Raw genomic sequence first — 23,478 nt, forward strand, 5'->3', positions numbered from 1 at the left:
TTCAAATAAGTTTCAGTGATGTAAATAATTCTGTAGCATTGAAATAAATAGAGTGAATGAAATACGATCAAGATATATCTTTAAAGAATTTTTATTGTGTACAAGCTACACAGTTTAATCAAAAACGTAATCCATGGAATTATGAAATGTAAAAGGTTGAAGTGTCAATGGATTAAATTGATAATATTAAAACTTATTACAATATTGATAAACCATGTGCCGTAATTATTAAAATATGTGCAATTTAAATTAATAGAAAATAAATCTGAAATAGTAACAATTGGTTACTGAAAAATACACTGAAATTTCATAAATACACATTTAATTATTCAATTTGACTGATTTCATCCAACTATCAATAAAATCGCCAAAATCTACCGAGTTTTATCGATTACAAACTAACTCGTAGGTGGTGGCGGTGGTGGAGGTTGAGCCAGTAAAGTTGGTAATGTATTAAGATCAATTCCAGGTGGTGCTGGATTTTGTTGTTGTGGTGGTGGTTGTTGCTGTTGTTGAGGAGGTGGTGGTACCGGTGCTGCTGGTGGCCAAGTTCCCATAGGTTGTGGTTGCCAACTGGGATATCCAGGCGGAGGGGCAGTACCAGGTGGAGGTGGTCTCATAGAGGTTTGTTGTACTTGTTGCCATGGTGGAATACCCATTCCTGGTGGAGGTATTTGTGTTGGAGGCATCTGACCCGGTGGAGGAGGTTGATTATTACCAGCCATCCAAGGCATCAATGGTGGAATATTTGCCTGCGTTGGAGTGGATCCTGGTGGTGGTGGAGGTGGCTGCATTACTCCAGGTGGTGGTGGCATACTAACTGGAGGTTGTTGCCACTGCATATTCATTCCATTCATATTATTCATACTATTAGGATCACCTTGACTCCATGGAGGGGGTGCTATTCCAGGAGGAGGCATCATTGGTCCACTTTGCATCATTTGTGGCGGTGGATGTGCTGGTGCAGCCATCAAAGCTCTCGGTGTTTGTTGTCTATCAAATAATCCTGGATAATTAGGATTAGCTTGTGTATTTGGACGAATTTGATTTGTTTTAGATCTATCGGGTGGGGGGCCTTCTCCTAATTCTGCCATCAAAGACATATATTCTTCATCAATTTTAGCTTTATCACCAGCTGGACCCATCCCGCCTATTCCAGCTGCTGCAGGTCCACCTTGACCAGGACGTTTTGATCGACAATCGCGAGCGATATGTCCTGCACCACCACAACTCGAGCATACTATATTATTTGTAACATTTGGTTTATCAGGACACTGGAAAAGAATTTATTTTTATTCATTATTCTCTTTGTTGTACACAATTGCCATAAAATGATTATGTAATATTTACCAGCCATGATTTATGATCAGAAGCTCCACAATTCGTACATCGTGGCCCATCATTTTCTCGTAAAGTTCCATTTAGTAATGCTAATTCACGTAATTGATTGCGTCTTAAATCATTTTGTCCTTCAGGAACTTCAACTCCTTGTCTAATTATCTCATGTATCTAAATATTAAAAATTAATATAACATCATTTTATAACGAATTAAAAATTCATTAACTCACTCTTTCAACTGCTTTTTTGACAGCTTCTAAATTATTGGCAGTAATGTATGCATGTAAAGGTTCATCTTCACCAGGTAAAGGCTGTCCATCTTTTCTTCCAACTTTTCCTTCTTTTACAGATCCCTTACCACGTATTATAATCTTTGCTCCTGTTTCTTTTTCCATTGCTACACAGAAATTAATTGAATTAAAACATACGATTTATTTATTTAAAATATAAAATAATATACAAACATTTTAAAGTATTTCCACGCGGTCCAATAAGTAATCCGACAAAATTAATGTCTGGATGTTCTTCTTGAGGAATCATTACTTTGTCGTGTACACGAATTATAGGTGGTCTAAAATGTAAAACAAATTAATTAAAAATATAATTAATAAACCGCACATCTAAATATTATTTTACTAATCATATGTATATTTACTTATAATCTGGGGGAGGTTTAAAATCAGGATTGATTTTTAAAATTTTTTGAATAAGATTATGTCGTTCTTCCTCTAATTTACGTCTTGTACGGTATTCTCGTGTATTTAATCGTTTACCATCACTACTGTAAATTGGCTCAGGAGACGGTGATCTGAAAAATAAAATAAATCATTGTTATTATGTTATGTTAAAATGGAAAATATTACTAGCATATAAGCGACCTTATAATACATTAACTTTGCCTAAACAACGATATACTAATCGCAGTTGAAAAAAAATAAATAAAAGGCTCATAATTAAGAATGTAAGAAGTGGAAAAAACATAAAAGATCATTTAAAACTGAGTAAAAATAATTTTAAGTAGATAGTTTTGTCTATTTTATTTAATTTTGGATAAAAAATTTAACTTCCAACATTTCCCGGGTATCAACATTAAGTATGAGAAGTCACACTGCTGTGAAAAATAGTGTGAATTGAATAAATATTAAACTATTGTAGAATACCACTGGAAGACTGCACGATTGAATACAGCGAATTTGGGTTTGATGTCAGCTGCTATGATAAATCCTGTGATTATTAGAAAAATACCTATTGTTTCATTAGTCGACAATAAATTTAATTTAAATTTTTCGTTGTAATACTGTACAAATAATAATAATAATAATAATAATAATAAGATAGAGAATAAACAGGTCCTGCTATAATTATAAAAGTTATAACCTATTGGAGTAAATTAATTGTTAAGAAATGAGAAAAAGAAAGATATTAATTATTTAAAGATGTACCTGAAAGTAATATCAAATTCAATTTTAACTTATGAATATTTTTTCCTGTAATTAGCTCGATTAATTTTCAAATATTAAACGAATTATTGGGCTTTTGTCGAATTTTAAAAAATTCCTAATATAATAATTTTTCGCTCAAGAACTTGTTAATTTTTATGTTAAATTCATAACGAATATTCTCTTACCAAGGTGACCCACGTTTGAAAACTTTCAGAAGAAAAAATTATCTATAATAATCAATATTATATTGATATTAGTTTAAATAAACTAATTATCGACTAACAATAATAATAATGAATATATAATCTATCATTAGATAATTAATGTTCAGTTGATAAAAAAAATCAAATCCTTTGTTTCGAGTTTTAGCAAAATATAAGTGATTGCATTAAGGCATTAAACATTTTGTAATAAACGAAAAAAGGAATAAATAAAATAAATTGATTAGAGCAAACCAATATTTATCATAATTGTTCTTCAGTGGAGAAGTTATGTTTGAGCCTTGGTATTTTTCAATTGATCATGAAGTTTTCCTTAATTTTAGCCTTTTACGGTTATAATTGCCGTTAGTTTGTTGAATGGTAGGTCACTAGGTAGTTACATGTTATGGTCACTTTCTGAATAGAAGTATTCATTCAAACCTTTCTTCTGGGTTTAGTGGAATCCCAAGATCTCCCGTCCTCAGCTTCCTGCTGATTTCCTCTATCTGCAGCTGAACTGTAAACCAATGGGTTAGAGGGGGCAGAAACCCCAACAGTTAGACAATGTCAATATGCTAAAAACTATACGTTTTATTTTCATTTTTAAACAACCTATATGATTTCTATGTTTTTTTCTAAAAAAATGTGAGGTATTTATAAATTAATCTATACTCATTTCAAAAAAATAAATAATATTTACAATAATTATTTAAAAATACCGCACATATTTTTAAGCTGTAATTCACTGTATATTGGATTATAGTACTCAGGATACGTAAAAACATTTTTACCTTTAAATGTTAAATTAAAAGTAAATGTTTATTAATATATAAAATCATATAAATAATAATAATATTAAGATTATTAATAATAGTGATGATAATGATAATAATAATGATAATAACAACTATAAGAACAATAATGGTTATTATAATGTATTTAATCAATAATGAACTAATGTTTGGCTGTTTGAATAAAAATTAGCTATTGTGTATAAATAATTAATTAACTTACAAAGATAAGCCTTTTCTTGTTCAGGAGTTAAGTTTGTTGGTAGAACAGTAGGCATTCCTGGAATAAATGTTTTATCATGTTCACTCCCTCCCCATCTCGTCTTTCGTCGTTTACGTCGCTCTTCCTTTGACTCTTTTTCTTGTTTATTATCATCTATAAACAAAATTAAAATTGTCTTATTCAATAAGTACATACATATCTTATACTAAATAACGAACATCTATAATAATGTCGGCCTTTTTCTCATGGTACATTTTGGAGTCGAATGACAATAAATTACCTTCGACTTCACGCTTTTTTGGAGTTGAAGAGTTAGAATTTAATGCTGTTCCGTTTGCAATTGCAGCAGATACAGCCGCTGCAGCTGCAGCAGCGGCAGCAGCAGCTGCCGCTGCACTATTACTTGATGTTGAATTCTGAGCATTTTGCAAGTAACTCGGATTCAGTAATGATGTATAATTCCGTGATTGATTCATCACAGTGTCACAATTATTTATAAAAATTTTTGATTCAATGACGGGAATTTTTATCTTCTTTATATGAAAAAGCGAAACAAAATTTCATACACTTTGGACTGATAAGCATGAGTAGATGATCTTACACGATGTAAAAATGGCGATTGTACGACTCTTGGCACTATAGTGTAATTGCGTTGTTGTCAACTCTACCAAAATTCAAGAAAATACTGTTTACGCCATCTGTTCTCTTTAGCATTGAACTATAATTAGCGAAAAGACTTTGTTTACCGGGCACGTGATCATTTGTGCCTTATATTTTTTTATATAAAAGAAGTTACAAAAAATAGACATTATTTTCATTTAATTCACATTGACATGATCTTTTTGTGTATTTTATAAGTCAATTACACAATATTACTAAAGTTGACAAGTCGTATTCTAATGTTTACAAAGTCGATACTATATTATAGTAAAGTAAACAATTATGAAAAATCGCACGAAAACTCAATTTCAATTGTCATCGAATGTCATAGAGGTAACTTTTATGGAAATAAATAAAAAGACAGTTCTTGTAATCGCAATATAATAACTTCATCTCTAATGTTAAACAGGAAATTCATGAATATACAAAAAAAAGTGATGACAAACCATGCCCAACATTTATTCTCAAAGTTAAAGTAAGTAAATTATGTTTTAATTGTTTATTTTTATAATAAAAAATTGTCTATTAATTTATTGAAATACATTTTTGAAGGATTTTGAGATAGAGAAAGATAGGTATTGGTTAATACTCCAAGAGAAAGGTGGAAAAGAAATATGGGCAATGTTTTCAGTATTCCTTACTGAAAAACTTGGAGTAAAAAGCAATTATATGTTTAATCCAGTTATCAAACTAAAACATTATTATTTACATCAATTTGAAGCTAAAGATTTTGTAGAGAATCCATCGTAAGTATTTAATATCCATCTCTTCAAGTATATCACAATAAAGATAAATCAAAGTAATTTCTAGAGAAACTTATATAAATGTTCTTGGGATAAATGACATAGAAATTTTTAATGGATTCGTCTTTAAACATCCTTGGAAAAAGATAACAGACCAATATAATGTTGAACAACTCCAAATACTTTCATATCAAAAAAGAAAAAAAAGACGTTGTGAACCTGAATTAGAAAGTACAGATGAATCTGATGATGATTCCGTAATCAATAAACGAAAGATTACAGAGAATAAGCCGTAAATATTAGTGCTATTTTCATCTTCAGTAATTATTTATGTGAATAATTGAAAATTAATGAATATAAATATTTTTAGGGAACCAAAGACTGAATTAAATAGTATAGTTACTGTGACGGAGAGTATTCAACCATTAGGAAATAAAAATCAAAATTTAAATCAGTAATTATCAGTAGCAGTTAGATTGGTTGATAACGATCTTTCACTCATATATTAATTGATGAAATAAAATTTTTTCAGAGTACTTGCAGATAAAAGAAATAATAAGCCAATAGCTGAAAATACTGTTCAACCATCAGAAAAAAATAGTACAGATGTAAGAAATGACACATCACAAGCTAAAGAAAATGTTTCTCAACCATTAAAAAATGATAGTCCAAATATACAAACGACTTCTGTTGAACCTGAAGCCTTTGTTGGAAATGGCAAGACAGCTGCACCAATAGCATCGTTAACATTAACAAAAAGCAGGTAAATATTGAAATTTTCTAAACTGTTTATTTTTTAAATCAGTAAAACAGGAGAACTAATGAATATAAATTTTAGCCCTTTAATTCGAGGATGTGTTAATATTTGTGGAGCAATAACTGTAAGTGCTCGAGGATGCAGTTATAGACGATGCCGTTTGAAAGATTCATCTGGAGAAATTTCTTGTGTAATTTTTGAGCCTATTTGTACTGATATAAATAATTTTATTAAGGTAATAGGATGATTTTATACATGTAATACTGATTGTAGAATTATTAAAAAATTTTTTTTCGTAGATTGGTGCCATAGTAGAAATAGAAAATGGTACAGTAGATGAACTTCCTGTCACAATGTTATCTGGAAATGAAAAATACAAGTTAAACTTTCGTTTGGCTTCAAATGTCGCACTTTATCTTGATAATAAATGTGTATATAAACATCCTCCAATAATGCCGTCCATCATAACTAGTAGTATCATAACTAGTAGTAGTAGAGAAAAATATAAATCATTGCAAAATATAAAAAGTTCTGTACGGTCTGGTGAGCGTGTTGGTATGTATTCTCTGAGAGATAAATTTTATGAAGAAAGATCTCACTTAAAGAAAACAATCATTGATAATAGAATGTTTATTTGAATTTCTTAGATGCTATAGGTGTCTTGATATGGATGTCTCAATTGATCGATGTTTATAGTAACAACAAGCGTGCAAAATGTCGCAATATTCGAATTAAAGATGAATCAGGCTCAGTACTTGTTTCATTATGGGAAAATGTAGCAGAGAATGTCAAATTTCCGATTGGGTCAATAATATCAGCAAAATGTGCACGTTTGAAGATGATCAGAGATGATATTGAATTAGTTATTGATTTTCGAGCTAGAATATCGCTAGCAGAAGATTGCGAGGAAAAAAACAGGTTCAATTCAAGCTCATGTTAAATTTAATCCTAATTTAGATTGAGATTTTCAAGAATAAATTCCAAATATAATTTTTCAGGTTACAAAAGTGGTATCAACCAGTTGGAAAAAAATAATTCCAAAATATAAAAAACATTCATTACATGTATTTTTTGTTATTTAAAAACCAAAAAAAAAAAAGAGAAATTATTTCACAATTAGATCTTTATCATTATTGACATTTACAGAGTAAGACGAGTAGAAGAATATAATAATAATTCATGTGTTCTTATGATATTATGAGAATAAATTTATATACATTTTTTTTAGATTATTTATAATTATAAACGTGTTTTGTGGATTGAGATATATTTTACATTTTTATTTTAAATACCGGAAGTGAATGCTGAAATAAACAACATGGTAGGGCCGTAGACAGAGAGAAGAATATTATCATACTATACTAAAGAAAAAATACATAAGTATACATTATTTGATCATACCATGTGCTCAAGTCCAAAAATAGAATTGTTTTCGTTGCGGCACTCCAAAATTTTTGACATTTAAAAAAAATATTTCCAAATTTTACAATGATTGATTTAGTATTTTCTAATGGACAAGCATTTGTATGGAATGCTGATGGTATAATTTAAAATATTTACTGTCGTTTGATTGAAATATTGGTAATTTGTTATTAATTTTGTTTAATTATTTTTATCCTTAAATTTTAGATTGGCTAGAACTTAGACAAAAATATAAAATAATTGGTTCATTAATAGGTTGTTTGTCAAAACTACCTAGACAAGAAATTTTTCATGGATTACCTATGCTATTAATGCCGGAAGAAGTCACTTTACTTTTGGAAAAAAAAATTGTGCGACTTGTACAAATTAATGATATTCAAATGAAGCCAAATGATAAATTAAAACAAAAATTTAATAATTATAGAAATAAATTGTTTAGCCAACAAGAGGAACGTTTGAAAGAAGAACGAAAAAAACAGGTTCGTAGTATTCGTTAAAGGAGAAGATAATTTTTTTTTTCATTCAATATCATCAACAGATATCAAATGCTTTAAATGATGCTCATTTTTTGTAGATTATTGCATTTATGGATAAAATTGTTGAAGGAAAACGCAGAAAATTATTAGGATTGAAGAGATCTAAAAAACAATTAAAAAAAAATGTTGATCTTAACCTGATCGAAAATGCCGAACAAATTGAAATAAATCGAGAGGTTCTTTTAACTGAAGAATTGGAGAAAATTCCAAAATTAGAACCATCAGAAGCATTAATTCAAATTCATACAGGTAATAGAAAATTTTTTATTATTTTGATTTTGACAATATAATTAATTTATAAATATTAATTAGCTTACCCTTGGTCTGGAAAGGATGATGTAAAAGAAGTAAAATGGAATTATCCTCAATCTCCGGAAGAAAATATAAGATATACAGTTTTTAAAGATTTATGGGAAAGAGGATTTTATGTAACATATGGAGATAAATTTGGTGGCGATTTTCTTGCCTATCCAGGTATTTTAATATAATAAATAAAAAATAATCATTACTTCCCCAACAACACACTTCATAAAGTTATTAATTGCAGGCGATCCGATTATGTTTCACTCTCAGTACGTAATTACATGCAAGAATGGTGATGATGACCTTCCTATTCTGGATTTAATTGGACAGTGTCGAGTGGCTTGTAGTGTTAGAAAGACACAGGTTTATGCATATATTAATAGTAGTACCGAAAACTTGATGTATCAATCATTTTATTACGATAATATTAATCTGACTTAGTTGTAAAAATACTTTTATTATTTTAAATAGTATCTATTAGTTTAAAACGATTATGTTGTTTCTCAGGAATTACATTAAAATGTTTTTTATAGATAACTTGATTTTCTCGTCCGCTATAACACCTTTGAATCCAGGTATGATCCCATTTGAGATTTGTTTTTTCACAAGTAACCATTACTTTTCCTGGTTCCATAGCATAAAGTGTTCCATTCTTACCAAAACCAACCTACACAACATGTGAATTCATGAATTGATTGATGATAAATTTCAAAAAAACAATTTGATGTTGTCTTCTTAATTAAATTCATTATTGTACACATACATAAAGTCCAGGATGAAATCTTGTGGTCATTTGGGTGGCAAGTAAAGTTCCAGACCGAACAACTTCTCCATCCTGAACCTTCCAACCTCTGTGTTTCGGTTTTCGCATATTACCACCTCTATTACGTGTTGTTGTTCCCACTTTCACTGCTTTATTCCTTACATTGACTAAAAAATAATATGAATATTAATACAAATTAAATATAATTATAAATAAGTAGTTTATTAAACTTACTGTAATTTTCACTCGTAACAAGAGGACTCAGAAAATTTTGTTTACTATTTTTCAACGAAGAACATAATATCTGACACATTAAAGACATTTTACTTTTTTATGGTACGATTAATAATTATTCGAAATATTTTATATGGATATTATTTAAAATGTACAAATATTCGTTTTAACAATCTTGAATTAATGTGCATTTATAGAATGGATTTTCTGTTAATAAAAACATCCAACAGTGATATCATGAATTCGAGTGGCGTTGTGTGTAAAATGATATAGTAGTGATGTTACTTCCGGGATTCAAATAATTGTGAATGAAATACATATCAATTACTTTGAAATTTTTTCCTTCATATTTGATGGTTTGTTATTGATAACAACAAATACTAGTGTATATATTCATTATAATTTTTAATAAAAATTCAATTTTATATTGTCTGTACTTTAATATCAATTTAATACAAAATTTTTTTTTTGCACCTGTAGAATTCGGTTTGGAAACAAGTATTGACTCACCCTGTACATACTATTATACTCCGAATTTGCATGTATTGAAACAAATAAGATTTACATGTGTGTGATAACACCAGCTGTATGGTGCGCATGAGCTCTTGGAAATAATATACATGCGCGCGCATTGAAAAGGCAGCCGAAGGCAGCCTAAATATTTACATCTTATTAGAGTTGTGGGGATAATTTTTTTATTTGTCATAATGATAGACGGAAACATATCAATGGAGGAGGACACAGAATTGCGAGATTTAGTAGTACAAACACTTGAAAATAATGGAGTTCTTGCCAAAGTTCGAGTAAGGTTTTTGTTTAAGTATTATTTTTTTTTTTTAGGTTATCTTTACGTAAAGTAACGCAACAAAGTTATTGATATTTTAAAATTATTGCGTTGAATGTATGTACATTGAAACATTTTTTTATAATTTTCAATAATTTTTTACAGGCGGAACTTCGAGCTAGTGTTTTTTTAGCTTTAGAAGAACAAGAATCAGTAATCGTAAGTAAAATACTTAAAAATTAAAATATGAAAATTTGGTAATTTTAATTATCATAATTATTTAAACTTTTAGAATCCTGAACCACTCTTAAACAAAACAGTAAAACAGTACCTGGCTAAATCTGAAGGGAAATTACTATTTTCATTAGTTAGAGAATTTTTAGAGTATTTTGGTTTGGATTATACAATATCTGTTTATGATCCAGAAACTTATATTGGTAAAGAATACAACTATATGGGCAGAAAAAAATTATGCGAAAAGTTGGGTATTAATTCAACTGAACCATTACTTGGAGAACTTTTAAAAAATAGCATCAATCGTGCCTTTACAAATTCAAAAGTATAATATATACACATATATATTCATAATAATAATTAATTTTTGATTTGATGTATAAGGAAAAAATTTATTTTTTCAGAATGAGCAAACAAACAATAGTACATTTAATAAGTCCAACGAAGAAACAGGCAATATAAACAACACCACTTTTGACGTATCAGTTCCAAAAGTCTTTGAAAAAAATTCATTGGTCTTAAATGACAATGATATGTCCGAAAAAGATAATAGTATATCGGATTTCAGTCAAGAAATTCCAATTAATGTGACAATAACAGATAAAAAATCATCTGAAAATCTCAATAATGTATTAAAAAATACCTCGAAGTTTGAGACGCAAAATAAATCTCTCAGGGAAAATACAGAAAAAAATAATGAACCTGATCAATTAGTTGAAGAAACAAGCAATAACAATTCACATGTTTCTTTTACTGTAAACAATCAAACTGTAACAGAAAACTGCCCTAATCATAAATCAAACAATAATGATGGTTTAAAAATGTTAGATAGTGATAAGCAATTATTGAAATTCGAAGAATCTGTAATAATTGAATCGGACAGAAATTTACATGAGGAAAAATCAAAATTATTAAACTGTGTTGAATTACAAAATACAAATAATACTCAAAAAAATCATAAAATTGATGTAGAAAATAGTTTTGGTAAAACAGTTTATTTTGAAGAATTAATTGTAGATGGAAAATCAGAAAAAGTGGGAAATACAAAACAATCAGATCAGTTGTTAGAAAATTTGCCGCCTTTTGTTTCGAAAACACATTCTATTTTTAATAATTTACCTTCTTTAAATGGTAAAAAAAATGATATTAATAATTTAAAAGAATTAATGGATATTGGATCAAGTATGTTAAAATAATCGTTAGATTATTTTTATTTTCTAATTAATTAATTTATAATAATAATTGATTGCTTTATAGCTAGTGACGTTGACAATTATGAAGAAGATTTTGCATCATCAGCATCTGGAAGTACAAATGAACAAAGTCCGGCGAAAGATTCTATGAAAAATTTGTGTCAAAGTCCATTGAAGCATTCAAATACTGGTGAAGAAAAAAGTCAAAGCACAAAAAGTGATGAAATAAGTGAAGAAATTGATGACCTAGAGGAGGTATTAGATATTCCTTATTAATTGTTACCAATTAATTGAAGATTTTATAAAAATTGATGATTTAAATAATGCTTTACAATATACGTATTATTTTATTGCAGTTAGACGACGTAACTGAAGATAAAAGTATAACAAATTTTACTGTGGGTACATCCCTTGAATGTGTTAAAAAACCATAGTCGTTAATTTATTTTTCTTAGAATATCAAGTAGTTTTATTGCAATGATAAAACAATTAAAATTCATAAATTATTTTCAAAGCTATTAATTCGTAATAATTCTTCAGTTCAACATAATTAATTTAACAAATAGGAAACGATGAAAGACACTTGAGCAGTTTGATGCCCTTATAATAGGACAATACTGCTAGTTGTGGCTCAATATCTGGTAAGTTGTGTTATAAAAATAAACGTAGAAGGAATATGTCTAAATTTATTCACAGAGAACGATTTTAATCTCTTTTTGTACAGAGAATTATTCCAGATAAAATTATATTTTTCTACATTTTGTAGTACAAAGAAGATTTATTATAATTAATATAAATGTATAAAGCATGCCAAATTTTGGTATACAAACTATTATACAAAAATAACGAAAACAATAATTTTATTTTATATCAATTTGGACAAATTTCCTCCTGCGTTATACTGCTAATGTGTGTAGTATTATTATGATTATTTTTATAATTATTATCACTGCTATTTATTACTATTGCTGTTTTTACTGCTAATATTGCTACTATTACTATTACTTTCACTCTAATTACAATCACTACTATTACTACTGCTATTATGTTTGTTATCATTATTACTATTGTGAATCAATTTTGTTTTTTAAAAACTAGAAATTATAAAATAGATTTTAATTCATTTTATTGCCCATCATTTTAATAATGATTAATGATATATACACGACTGTAATATATTACCTCATTTGACTTGAAACTAACTGCTAAAGTATCTTAAAAGATACTAGAGAATTATCCGTCTAAAAATGGATTGCCTGAAAAAAAGTAATAAATTTATTAAATTATTTTATCTTGACGATGATAATATGGTGCTAAGTAATAAAAAATTTAAATTATTTATGTGAATTAAGTAACGATAAGTACTTGTATATTTCTCTTGCTTATTTGCAAGAATATAAAAAATGAAATAATTGAACTAGTACGTGTTCAAAGTATTTTAATTTCAGGGCAATCCTATAAACATATTAGGGATGAGTCACTTTATATATATATTCTGATGATTTTCACGATGATGTTAATAACAACTAATTAGTAAAGAATTTTGATTCAATAATTTGAATCTTAAACCATCTAAATTTAAATAATAAACTGCAACAAAATCCAATTATAGTTGTGATTAACATATATTGTGAGATCAAACTATTGAACAATTCATAAAATTTCAGCATTGATGATGTGTAAAAAATTTTTTCAAAACTTAAAAAATAATTATTCTATTAAAGTAAATTATCATAAATAAAATTTGAAAATTTATTAATAATGGATTTTTCAATTGTTTACTTTTATAAAATTTAATGTTACATTCACTTAAACATCTTAACTGTGAATTAAGATTATTAAATATTAAGCAAATAGAACAAAGAATAGGGACTGAAAAAAAAAAAAAATCAAGTGTGTAATTGAATAAAATTGTAGGTGTGTTCCTAGCCAATTAACGTGGTTACATTAAAATTTCAAAATCTCATTAAATTTTTTTTTTTCTTTTTAATTTGTTTAATTTAAAAAAATTTTAATTGTTGAGTATGTGTGTATGCATGTAAGAAAAATAGGATAATGAAATATATTAAGTTTATTTTTCACGAATATATAAAAAACATGATCATAGATAATAATAGAATTATTTTCGACTGCATGAAACATTCCTACTTATGTAACAATACAATATTTCATTTTTACATTCCATCTTTAGGTTTTATTTGATTAATGTTAATAAGTAACAAGTGAAAAAACATCACGTGTATATAGAATGTTTGTATTTTTATTTGATATATAAATTGTTTGAATGAACAGCTAAACAATATTGTTAAATTATTCCTGATACAAATAATTTTTTTGTATCCATTAACCGATTGATTAACTGATTATTATTTATCCTTATAAAAATAATTAAGCATTTAATTAATATATAAATATATATGAATTTATAATTCATATTTTTTATAAATTATTTACAGAGATAATCATTTTGTAACCACGTTTAAGTATTGGTAGCGATATTGTGCCTTTTAGTGTTAGTTGACTAAATAAACATAATTTAATATTATAGAATTGTGTATTATTCAAATATTATTTGATTTTTATTTAAAAGAATAAGATAGTAATGAAAATTTTTTCATTGTTAAAAATTAATTTTATCAATCAATGTTTTGTATTTTTCAGTCTTTTTAACTGATGTTTATTAAAATAAGAATTATTCCATATGAGTATAAAAAAAAAGCTGAAAAAATAAAAATACCATGTATTTATATTATTTTCTAAGAATGTGTATACAATATTATATATTAACAATTTCAATAATAATAATATAAGATAATGGAATTGATTTACTATAATTCAGGCAAACCTTATAAAATTAATCATGTTAAATTCGTATATACATAGATGTATAATAGGAAATAAGCAATTTCTTATTGCTGTATGAACGTATTTAGTGTAAAAATAAAAATGTATCTATTTAGTTATTATTGATAATTACATAATTTATGTCAAGAAGTTCTTACAATTATGTAATATGTATTTACTTTAGTAAAATTGTAACAATATTTTATTCAAGTGAAATTTACATCTGATAAATTTAACTAAATATTTGTTTTTTCTCTCATATTGTTTGTACAAGTAATATGTTACATTACCTAGGGTGGATTCGATTTTATTTATTTAAAACATTGTATTTGGACTTATAAATAAATATCATATTATTTACTTCATTTTGTAAATAATTATATACAATGAAAAATCAATATTTTATTCATAACAGTCAAAGCGAACTAAAATAATTAATATCATTAGAACATTTTTTTTTTTAATTTACTTTGTTGCATATACTAATTATAATATTACATATATGATTGGTATATACAATAAAATTGATATTTTTTTTATTATAATCCACTCATTCCCATATTATTACGCTCTCTTTGTAATCGATTACCATAAGCTTTCGAAACGACAGTAAATGCATCCATATAACGATCCATACACATTGCAACGCATTTCTGAAAAAAGTTTATTACAGTAATTTTGGTATTTTTAAAATAATTAAATCGATGTATGATAATTAATTAAACTGATAATATTTTTAAACAAATAAATGTATTGTAATCCGGGAAAACATTAACTATATCTCATGTACTGTATTTATTAACATGAAATAATAACCTATATGTCTCTATGAATTGACAATAATTATTGGCCAATTTCATTATCAATTAATTTTTGTTCTCAATAGTCAATTATATTGATTAATTAATAATAATTAAATAACTTATTAATACATAATTTTTAAAAGAGGTTATATTTTACTACACCTGTTCAGAGCTATCCAAAGAAGTACCAGGTTTATTGACGCATTTTTTAAAACACTTCTCTGTGATTTTCTATTAAACAATAAAAATATTATACATTAATATAATAATAATTAAAAAATCTTTTATAAAATAAAAGTTGACGAATTCTTACTGTAAGTAATTCTTGAGCACTAGCTACAGCAATTTCTTGTTTAACTTGTTGTATAAACTCATCTCGTTCTGCTCCTGATAATGATCCGGCTTGAATAGAATCCATCATTACTTTAATTAAATAGTCTAATTCAATGTCATTCAATTTATTAATTTATAAATATTAGCTATTTTTGAATTCTTTTAGGAGCTATGTGTATCGAGCCGGTGAACTAATACACTCATGTGCTTTTTAATTCACTTGAAGTTGTTGTGAATCGAAAAATACATACATACGTGTACGTATATGTATATATATATATATATGTACTAATATGTGTAAATGTCCAGTAAAAATATTTAAACCAATTTCGAAAAAGTGCTTTACAGATTTATTCAGTGAAACATTGAAAATTATTCATGGTATATACTTATTTTCTACGAAATAAAGAAATAATGAAATAATATATTATATTTTTACTCTTCAATCATAAATATATTCAAGAATTATTCAATAAATATAACATAAATATAATGAATAAACCAAAGTAGGTACTTTCTTTAGAATTAGCTCTAGAAAAAGTACATAAACTTTTTTCATCTTCTGGAAGAACAAAATGTAAAAGTTTTTGAAAATGATCCAATGAACAATAGTCATCACAATCATTAAGCTTAAATGATTCAAGTTTGCCATCGCTCCAATAGTACATCTGTAAAATACGTAGTTATTTTTATGATAATTATTTTATTTAATTATTAAAAAAATTTTTTTTTTACCTTTATTAAATAATGATCAGTAGTATTAGCATACAGTTCAAAAAAAATTGCTGTATTTCGATTTAAAATATGTTCATTCCACTTATCCATTGCTTGTAACAGACCAATAATATTTCTTTGTTCAACACTAAACAATGAAATTTTAAGCTTGCTTGTACCATTACTGTTTTGATGATCGAATGATTTATTTATAATTCTTTTTAAAAGCGTCCCACCATTGAGTTGTTTTTGGAGTAATGTTTGAGAAAGTAAATTATAAGATAACAATGTAACAGTTTTCATGTGTCCATCTGGATATAAATTTGTATCAACCCACCGAGGAAGAGAAATGTTATAATCTACCTAAATTAAATTAAATTTATTCTTTCATTACAAATAACTTTATATTGTTTTTTGTTGAAATACTTACTAATGTATCAAAATAAGCATAAAGCATTTCTACTTCATAAAGGTGACTTATTTGAAATCCAAGATTTTTTGTAAGATAATTAAACAATGGTTTATAGTTGATAATTTCTTTTGCAAAAGGTGTTTCTTGAATATCATCTACGAATGTTGGACACAAAGCTCCTAACAATAAATAATCATATTTCGCTGGTACGTAATCTATATAATAACAGGTAATAATTAGTTTTACATATTATGATCATTAATAAGTATTATTAATGAAGTATTAACCTGTTGGTATAGGTTGCCAATCAAGCTCTTTATTCCATTTCTGTGGACCGATAGGAGGCCAAAGACCAGCATCTACTAATAATCCAGAAATCATGGATAAATCATGCTCTGTTGTACGCATCTCCATAATGTCCGGATGATAAGTATCTCCAAGATAATCATTATAGTTATGTCGTAGAAAACGACCAAAATTAAACAAATCGAGCTTAGCTGACTGAAATATATATTGTTTATTATTTTTTTTCATAACTATTTTAATAATAGAAAATTTAAATTGAAAAATTTATTCATACATTCACCATAGTATCAGCATTCTCTAAAAAGTATTGATAATCTAATTTTTTTGGCAAGACAATTTGATTTGCATCATCACGTTCAATCGGTGCATACAACTTGTGAGAGAAAACCTAAATATTCCAAAAGTTTTTAAAAATTATTAACTATTTACGAATAAAAATATTATTTATTATTTAAAAGATAACTTACAATATGTACTAGTTTTAATTCTAGTTCTGATATTGTTGATCTAATAAGAAGCAAAAGAATCCACACCCTCAACATCTTCTTTATTTAGTGATAATTTTCATGAATAATTATAAACAAAACTATCTGTTATGTTGCAATATTTAATAATAACTATTTTAAACTAAGTATATTAAGTTTGCATCATTCATCTATCTTCTGACGATTTATCGTGAAGAATTGAAAATTTAAGAATCACTATATACGTTTTTTATTACTACACAATAACACTAAAAAATAAGTAAAACGATTTAATTAGTATTTCAGAAAAATGAAATATATATGACGTATAGTAATTACTTATCATTGTTCTATTCATTTATCTTCTTTCATCATTTGAAAAAAAGAATCCAATAGTAATACGTAATTATTTGCTTTTCTATCTGAAAGGATTACTATTCGTAGATAGCGATTATGAAATAAACTGTACATGAAGTAATAAACAGTAAGGTGGAAAATATTTTAAACAGTTATTTATTTCCTCTTAAAAAAAGATATCATAGTTTTATAAATATATAATATTATATAAGAATTATATATTATTTATATAAATATATTGCATTTATAAATGAACAGATTAAAATACGTTTATGCGATTTTTAAATGATAAACGAAGCTTTTTATTATTCATTAATCCACGTAATGTTATCTCTCAAAATGTTAACTAAAGATTATTTTAACATATACACTTTTACTTTTGAGACATTTATTTATTCATCTATAAAGTTATGATATCTCTATGAGTTGTGTTAAGCTTGTAGCTCATTTATGTATGAAAGTGGATTTATTTCAATTTTAACAGTCAAAGAATGAGCAACTATAACATGAGATTCATCATGGAATACATCTTTTATATATTTATTTTACAATTAATAATTTATTCAAAGTCTGAACCATTGACTGTTAAACTTCTTGGAGTTGCAAGTTAACTTTTTAGTTTTTATATTGAAAATTTTCAAGGATTCGTGTAACATTTATTTTCATTGATTAATTTTTTTTATTAAATTTTAGGTATTTCGTCATGGTGATAGAGTACCTGATTCGGGTAGAGAATCATACCCAAATGATCCATACAAAAATGACAGTTATTATCCATTGATACATGGAGAGCTTAATAATGTAAGTGATACATCTCTTATATTAAATGTAAATAATTAAATTATTAAGTACATAAATAAGTTATATTATTTATAATTTTTAGTCAGGCAAACAACATGAATTTAATTTAGGAATACAATTAAGAAAAGAATATGATGATTTTCTGGGTGATATTTATTATCATAGAGATGTATTTGCTCGTTCTACCGATTATCGACGGACAAAAATGTCCTTACAGCTTGTATTAAGCGGATTATATCCACCTAAAAAGACTCAAATTTGGAATCCTTATCTCAATTGGCAACCTACTATTACAACATACGTTCATGGCGACTACGATAATCTTTTAATTCCCGAAGAATGCCCACAGTAAGAGTATTTCTATATTTTTTAATTTTATATAAACAAAAAAAAATATTATCTTACTTAGGACTTTTTACAAGGTTTCTAAAAGAACTCGAAACAGTACAGAAATTACCAGAAATACAACAAAAATTAAAGGATTTTGGACCCTTATTGAAGAATTTGACAAATTTAACTGGAAAATTGATTAATACCAGCACCGATATGTATGATCTTTATAATAGCTTATCGGCTCAAAAATCCATGGGATTAGAACTTCCACGTTGGGCAGAAGATATGATTCCTGATGGCCCATTGCTGGATGGCATTCTTTTTAATTATAAAATAGTTCATTATAATGAGAAACTTTTAAGATTGAATGGAGGTAAAATGATTAATGAACATAATGGAATAAAAAACCAATTTTATAGGTTCTGGTGGTCACTGAGTCATGAGTAGAAAGTAATTAGACTTTATTATTTAGGTATGATACTCAGACATTTAGTTGAAAATATGAAGAATATTCAGCAGAATAAAAAAACACCAAAAGTTCATTTATTAAGTGGCCATGAGACAAATGTTGTAGCAATTCTGAATACTTTGAAAGTTTTTAAACCTCATGTACCTGAGTATAGTAGTGCTGTTGTCGTTGAATTACTTCAGAACAATACTTCTTACTTTGTAAAGGTAAGTTAAAAGTATAAAATGCTGACAATTCTTAATGAACATGTTTTGAAATTAATTAATTTATTATTTTTATTCGTTACTTTAGATACGATATTATAAAGGAATACCTTCAGAGTCAGAGTTGGAAGATTTAAAAATACCTGGATGCACAATTTTGTGTCCTTTTGAACAATTTATGCCATTAATGAAAAATATGATTCCGACTGATGATGAAATGATTTGTAAAAAGACTGGTTCACTTTACAGAGTAGGAAAACCAGAATATTAAAAAATAAATATTTGAGAAAAAAATAAATTATTATTCCCAGTGATTTTATATAAATAAATAATGGGCTATTCAATTGATAATTACTTTCTCATAAATTATTCATTTCTTTTTTTGCAAGTTAGACAGCTTTTCTTTTAAATCCAATAAAATTTTAACTTGCGGTTGCCATACAGTTTTGGGTTCTTTTTTTTTCAATTCTCTTACGATATTACCCTAAAAATAAAGGAACATTAAAGTTAATATGTAAGATTTCAAAATTAAATTTACTAAATACCTGTTTCATTATAAGAGATTCCAGGGATGAAATGTCGTGTTCTGGACAGCTTTCTGATTTTTGATCTATTTCATTTTGTTGTTGTCCACTATATTTGATACGCAATTGTTCTACTTGTTTTTCATCAATTTTTGTAAAAAGAGGTGATGGTTTACCAACTTTATGCCCTGAAGATAATAAAATTGATACTTTTTCTGGTATATAACCATAAGTTGATGCATCAATTCCTAGCTGTGATCGTAAATTTCGCGAAATATTGGGCATAAAAGGAGCTATTAGAGATGAAAGTAAACAAACCAAGTTACAAGAAAGGCCAATTACTGTTTTAGCATTTTGTCTGAAAGAAATAAATCAAAATTAAATAATGATTTTTACTATAACTGATATTGTTAAATTCAATTGACATTACTTATCATTATCATTCCCCTTGATTTGAACCCACGGTTGTTGAGATTGCATGTATTGGTTACCAAGTTTCGAAATTGTTAATATATGACGCAAAGCATCTCTCATTTTTGCTTCTTCCATAGAAGCATTGTATTGTGTCAATTCACGCTGAATTAATGCTAATAAGTTTACATCTTCATCACGTAATTTTATTTCTGGTATTTGAGAGGCAAAATTATTTTCAAGAAACACTAATGCTCTGTAATATAAATTTTAAAATCAAAATTTATGTATAAATTTGTTAAAAACATTTAACATTACCTATTAACAAAATTGCCAAAAGTGTTTAACAATTCGGAATTAACTTTCGTAGCAAGATCTAACCAATTGAAGTTAGAATCTTGAGTTTCCGGTCTAATATAAGCTAAATAAAATCGCCATACATCAGCAGGAATGTTAGTTTCTTTTGCATCATTACCAAAAACACCAGTTCCACGTGATTTTGAAAATTTAGTATCTTCATAATTAAGATATTCAGTAGCCATTATATGTTTGACAAGAACATGATTTTGATTTGCAGCAAGAAGTGTAGCCGGAAACATAATAGCATGGAACGGAACGTTATCTTTAGCCATAAATTGATACAAATTAACATTCACATCATTTTCTGGCTTCCACCACTGCTCATATTGATCAGTATACTTTTTAGTAATACTAATGTAACCTAATGGAGCATCGAACCAAACATAAAACACTTTGTTACGATAATTTTCAAGGGGTACCGGGATTCCCCATTTTAGATCCCTAGTAATACATCGAGGTTTTAATCCATCACGAAGCCATGGTTTTGCGACTGATCGAGCCACAGACGACCAGCCTTTTTTAACTTCTGATGCCCAGTTTCTCAATTTTGACTCAATCTTAAATAATCATAATTTTATTTATTAAAAAAAATAGTATAAAGTAAATAAAGAAAAAAAAAATAACACACCTTTGGCAAATCGAGGAAAAATTGTGTTGATGATCGAATAATAGGTGTTTTACTACAAATTTTACATCGTGGGTTAATGAGTTCAGTGGCATTAACTAAATGCCCACAACCATCACATTGGTCACCTCGAGCATCTGGATATTTACATCTCGGACATAATCCTTCAACAAAACGATCAGCTAAAAATTTTTGACAACTTTCACAAAATAATTGATCAATTGAATCTGTTAAAATATAGCCTTCTGATTTTATTTTTAAAAACATATTTTGAACTATCTCAGTTTGTTCGGTTGTTGTTGTTCTACCGAAATAGTCAAATCCAATGTTAAACCAACGATATATATCGTTATGAATATCAAAATATTTATCACAAATTTCTTTCGGAGTCATTTTTTCTTGGAAAGCTTTAGCTTCTGTTGCCGTTCCGTATTCATCAGTACCACTAATATACAATGTATTATAATTCTTTTGACGACAATATCTTGCAAATATATCAGCAGAAAGAACACAACCAATTATATTGCCTAAATGTGGAACATTATTGACATAAGGAAGTGCTGATGTTATCAGAATATTACGTTCTCCTTTTTTCGGTAACACCGTATGTGGAGGTTGTATCATTGATAATGGTGTAGGTGAATCCCATTGTTTTTTTATACTTTCAATTTCTTGTGGCGTTATTATTTCTAATTCTTTTTCTTTCGAAGCATTTGATTGATTTTCCTGAAGAATATTTAAATTATATCAATACAATTAGCACCTACAAGTTTTATTATTAAATAATTACCTCATTATTTGTTAATTTGCGCGTTTTTTCATAATTATATGAATTAACGGGAAACCAAGATACTGCATTCATACTTAATAGAGATTTGAAACCTCTTTCGATTTTAAATTCATTTAAAGTCTCCTGACAATAGAAGATTTTTGTTAGTTATTGAATTTTGCTGAATCAAAAATTATTAAAAATAAAAAAATTAATTATTCTTATTCATTACCTGGACTATTGATAATTGTTCCATATTTTTCATCCACTCTTCAATGTAATTGAATTCAGTTTGAATTTTATTTATTATATCAGTTGCTGCAACTGTCATCCATAACGTAACCCAAATTGATACATCAGCCGTTGTTAAATCATTTTCAACTAAAAATTTATTCGATGATAATCTCAAATTTAAATTGTTTAACAAAGACCATACTTTTGGTTTATGCGAGTTATCGTACGATCCAGAGCTTCCAAAAGCAATTAAAGTTGGCTATAACAAATGAAATTATTTAAATTCAATTGTAATTTAAACATTTACAGTAAAAATGATTGATATTTTTAAATATTTCAATTCACTTGTAGCTGAGTAGAGTCCCATTCAAGCCATTGATTGACAAAAATATCAATTTCTTGATTTTCATTCGACCAAAGGTACTGAATTGCAGCTGATACACTGTCTATCTTTGTTCCACAAGGAAGTTTTAAAAAAGGTAATTTATCAGACGAGTCTATAATAAAGAATAAAATAATAACATTAATTATTTTTAATAATAAAAATTAACAATTGCATGATAACATTTTACCTTTTGGAGCAACATTTTTTACAGTGTACGAATGTTGTTTTACTTTTGATACAATAACTAATTTGAGTACATTGGGGTTATTATCATTAGTAAAAATAATCATTTTGTAAATTTTTTAGTAATTTGTATAAATTATTTATAGCAAAAAAAGTGTAATTATCACTGTCAAAATATGCATGCGTAAAACATGTGCTTCTGCCGACTTTATGAAAAAAAACATATGTTTAATACACAGACTTGTGTCGTCGCGCCCTCTGTCGGATTATTCTCACAAACTTTCGACCAATGGTTACCATCAATCGTTTATTTCTTGGAAGCCG

At 27.1% G+C, this 23,478-nt stretch overlaps 9 protein-coding genes across 10 annotated transcripts; 4 read left to right on the forward strand and 5 right to left on the reverse strand.

Moving 5' to 3' along the window:
- Nucleotides 1-202: 202 nt before the first annotated feature.
- Nucleotides 203-4,639, reverse strand: LOC118068958 (splicing factor 1-like). The gene is made up of 8 exons (XM_035086745.1): nt 4,276-4,639; nt 3,996-4,148; nt 3,423-3,498; nt 1,995-2,147; nt 1,804-1,910; nt 1,570-1,736; nt 1,351-1,509; nt 203-1,274 (listed from the first exon to the last, which is right to left on the reverse strand). Exons 1-8 carry the CDS (start codon nt 4,469-4,471, stop codon nt 399-401), a joined length of 1,887 nt encoding a protein of 628 aa, XP_034942636.1. The 5' UTR covers nt 4,472-4,639; the 3' UTR covers nt 203-398.
- A 98-nt stretch (nt 4,640-4,737) lies between these two features.
- Nucleotides 4,738-7,406, forward strand: LOC118068961 (uncharacterized). The gene is made up of 10 exons (XM_035086748.1): nt 4,738-4,988; nt 5,065-5,130; nt 5,208-5,401; nt 5,466-5,690; nt 5,769-5,852; nt 5,931-6,161; nt 6,237-6,390; nt 6,455-6,710; nt 6,803-7,073; nt 7,154-7,406. The coding sequence occupies exons 1-10, from the start codon at nt 4,938-4,940 to the stop codon at nt 7,188-7,190; spliced, it is 1,569 nt and encodes a 522-aa protein (XP_034942639.1). The 5' UTR covers nt 4,738-4,937; the 3' UTR covers nt 7,191-7,406.
- Nucleotides 7,407-7,555: 149 nt separating this feature from the next.
- On the forward strand, nt 7,556-8,896 carry Tsen34 (tRNA splicing endonuclease subunit 34). The gene is made up of 5 exons (XM_035086751.1): nt 7,556-7,695; nt 7,785-8,056; nt 8,152-8,362; nt 8,426-8,587; nt 8,661-8,896. Exons 1-5 carry the CDS (start codon nt 7,644-7,646, stop codon nt 8,855-8,857), a joined length of 894 nt encoding a protein of 297 aa, XP_034942642.1. The 5' UTR covers nt 7,556-7,643; the 3' UTR covers nt 8,858-8,896.
- On the reverse strand, nt 8,813-9,678 carry mRpL27 (mitochondrial ribosomal protein L27). Its single transcript, XM_035086752.1, has 3 exons — nt 9,414-9,678; nt 9,180-9,346; nt 8,813-9,083 (listed from the first exon to the last, which is right to left on the reverse strand). The coding sequence occupies exons 1-3, from the start codon at nt 9,499-9,501 to the stop codon at nt 8,880-8,882; spliced, it is 459 nt and encodes a 152-aa protein (XP_034942643.1). The 5' UTR covers nt 9,502-9,678; the 3' UTR covers nt 8,813-8,879.
- A 353-nt stretch (nt 9,679-10,031) lies between these two features.
- LOC118068962 (putative uncharacterized protein DDB_G0293878) lies at nt 10,032-13,498 on the forward strand. Its single transcript, XM_035086750.1, has 6 exons — nt 10,032-10,216; nt 10,363-10,416; nt 10,490-10,756; nt 10,836-11,613; nt 11,689-11,879; nt 11,981-13,498. Exons 1-6 carry the CDS (start codon nt 10,121-10,123, stop codon nt 12,056-12,058), a joined length of 1,464 nt encoding a protein of 487 aa, XP_034942641.1. The 5' UTR covers nt 10,032-10,120; the 3' UTR covers nt 12,059-13,498.
- Nucleotides 13,499-14,998: 1,500 nt separating this feature from the next.
- On the reverse strand, nt 14,999-15,818 carry LOC118068895 (mitochondrial import inner membrane translocase subunit Tim13). The gene is made up of 3 exons (XM_035086629.1): nt 15,585-15,818; nt 15,434-15,502; nt 14,999-15,121 (listed from the first exon to the last, which is right to left on the reverse strand). Exons 1-3 carry the CDS (start codon nt 15,690-15,692, stop codon nt 15,008-15,010), a joined length of 291 nt encoding a protein of 96 aa, XP_034942520.1. The 5' UTR covers nt 15,693-15,818; the 3' UTR covers nt 14,999-15,007.
- A 162-nt stretch (nt 15,819-15,980) lies between these two features.
- Nucleotides 15,981-17,787, reverse strand: LOC118068865 (venom acid phosphatase Acph-1-like). Its single transcript, XM_035086583.1, has 7 exons — nt 17,504-17,787; nt 17,311-17,424; nt 17,018-17,231; nt 16,749-16,945; nt 16,340-16,681; nt 16,119-16,272; nt 15,981-16,000 (listed from the first exon to the last, which is right to left on the reverse strand). Exons 1-7 carry the CDS (start codon nt 17,576-17,578, stop codon nt 15,981-15,983), a joined length of 1,116 nt encoding a protein of 371 aa, XP_034942474.1. The 5' UTR covers nt 17,579-17,787.
- A 490-nt stretch (nt 17,788-18,277) lies between these two features.
- On the forward strand, nt 18,278-19,969 carry LOC118068893 (venom acid phosphatase Acph-1-like). The gene is made up of 6 exons (XM_035086627.1): nt 18,278-18,459; nt 18,551-18,658; nt 18,741-19,006; nt 19,081-19,364; nt 19,464-19,666; nt 19,752-19,969. Exons 1-6 carry the CDS (start codon nt 18,349-18,351, stop codon nt 19,932-19,934), a joined length of 1,155 nt encoding a protein of 384 aa, XP_034942518.1. The 5' UTR covers nt 18,278-18,348; the 3' UTR covers nt 19,935-19,969.
- MetRS (methionyl-tRNA synthetase 1) lies at nt 19,708-23,377 on the reverse strand. 2 transcript variants are annotated; one of them, XM_035086626.1, is made up of 10 exons: nt 23,159-23,377; nt 22,932-23,083; nt 22,585-22,845; nt 22,374-22,496; nt 21,587-22,309; nt 20,917-21,515; nt 20,618-20,854; nt 20,209-20,545; nt 20,019-20,147; nt 19,708-19,904 (listed from the first exon to the last, which is right to left on the reverse strand). In XM_035086626.1, exons 1-9 carry the CDS (start codon nt 23,259-23,261, stop codon nt 20,034-20,036), a joined length of 2,649 nt encoding a protein of 882 aa, XP_034942517.1. In that variant the 5' UTR covers nt 23,262-23,377; the 3' UTR covers nt 19,708-19,904; nt 20,019-20,033. The 2 variants fall into 2 exon arrangements, with proteins under 2 accessions (XP_034942517.1, XP_034942516.1); XM_035086625.1 differs by having other exon boundaries at nt 19,708-20,147.
- Between the last annotated feature and the right edge of the window lie 101 nt (nt 23,378-23,478).

Source organism: Chelonus insularis, unplaced genomic scaffold (assembly GCF_013357705.1).
Source record: "Chelonus insularis isolate UGA/USDA-ARS -01 unplaced genomic scaffold, ASM1335770v1 contig_403_pilon, whole genome shotgun sequence".
Classification (NCBI taxonomy): domain Eukaryota; kingdom Metazoa; phylum Arthropoda; class Insecta; order Hymenoptera; family Braconidae; genus Chelonus; species Chelonus insularis.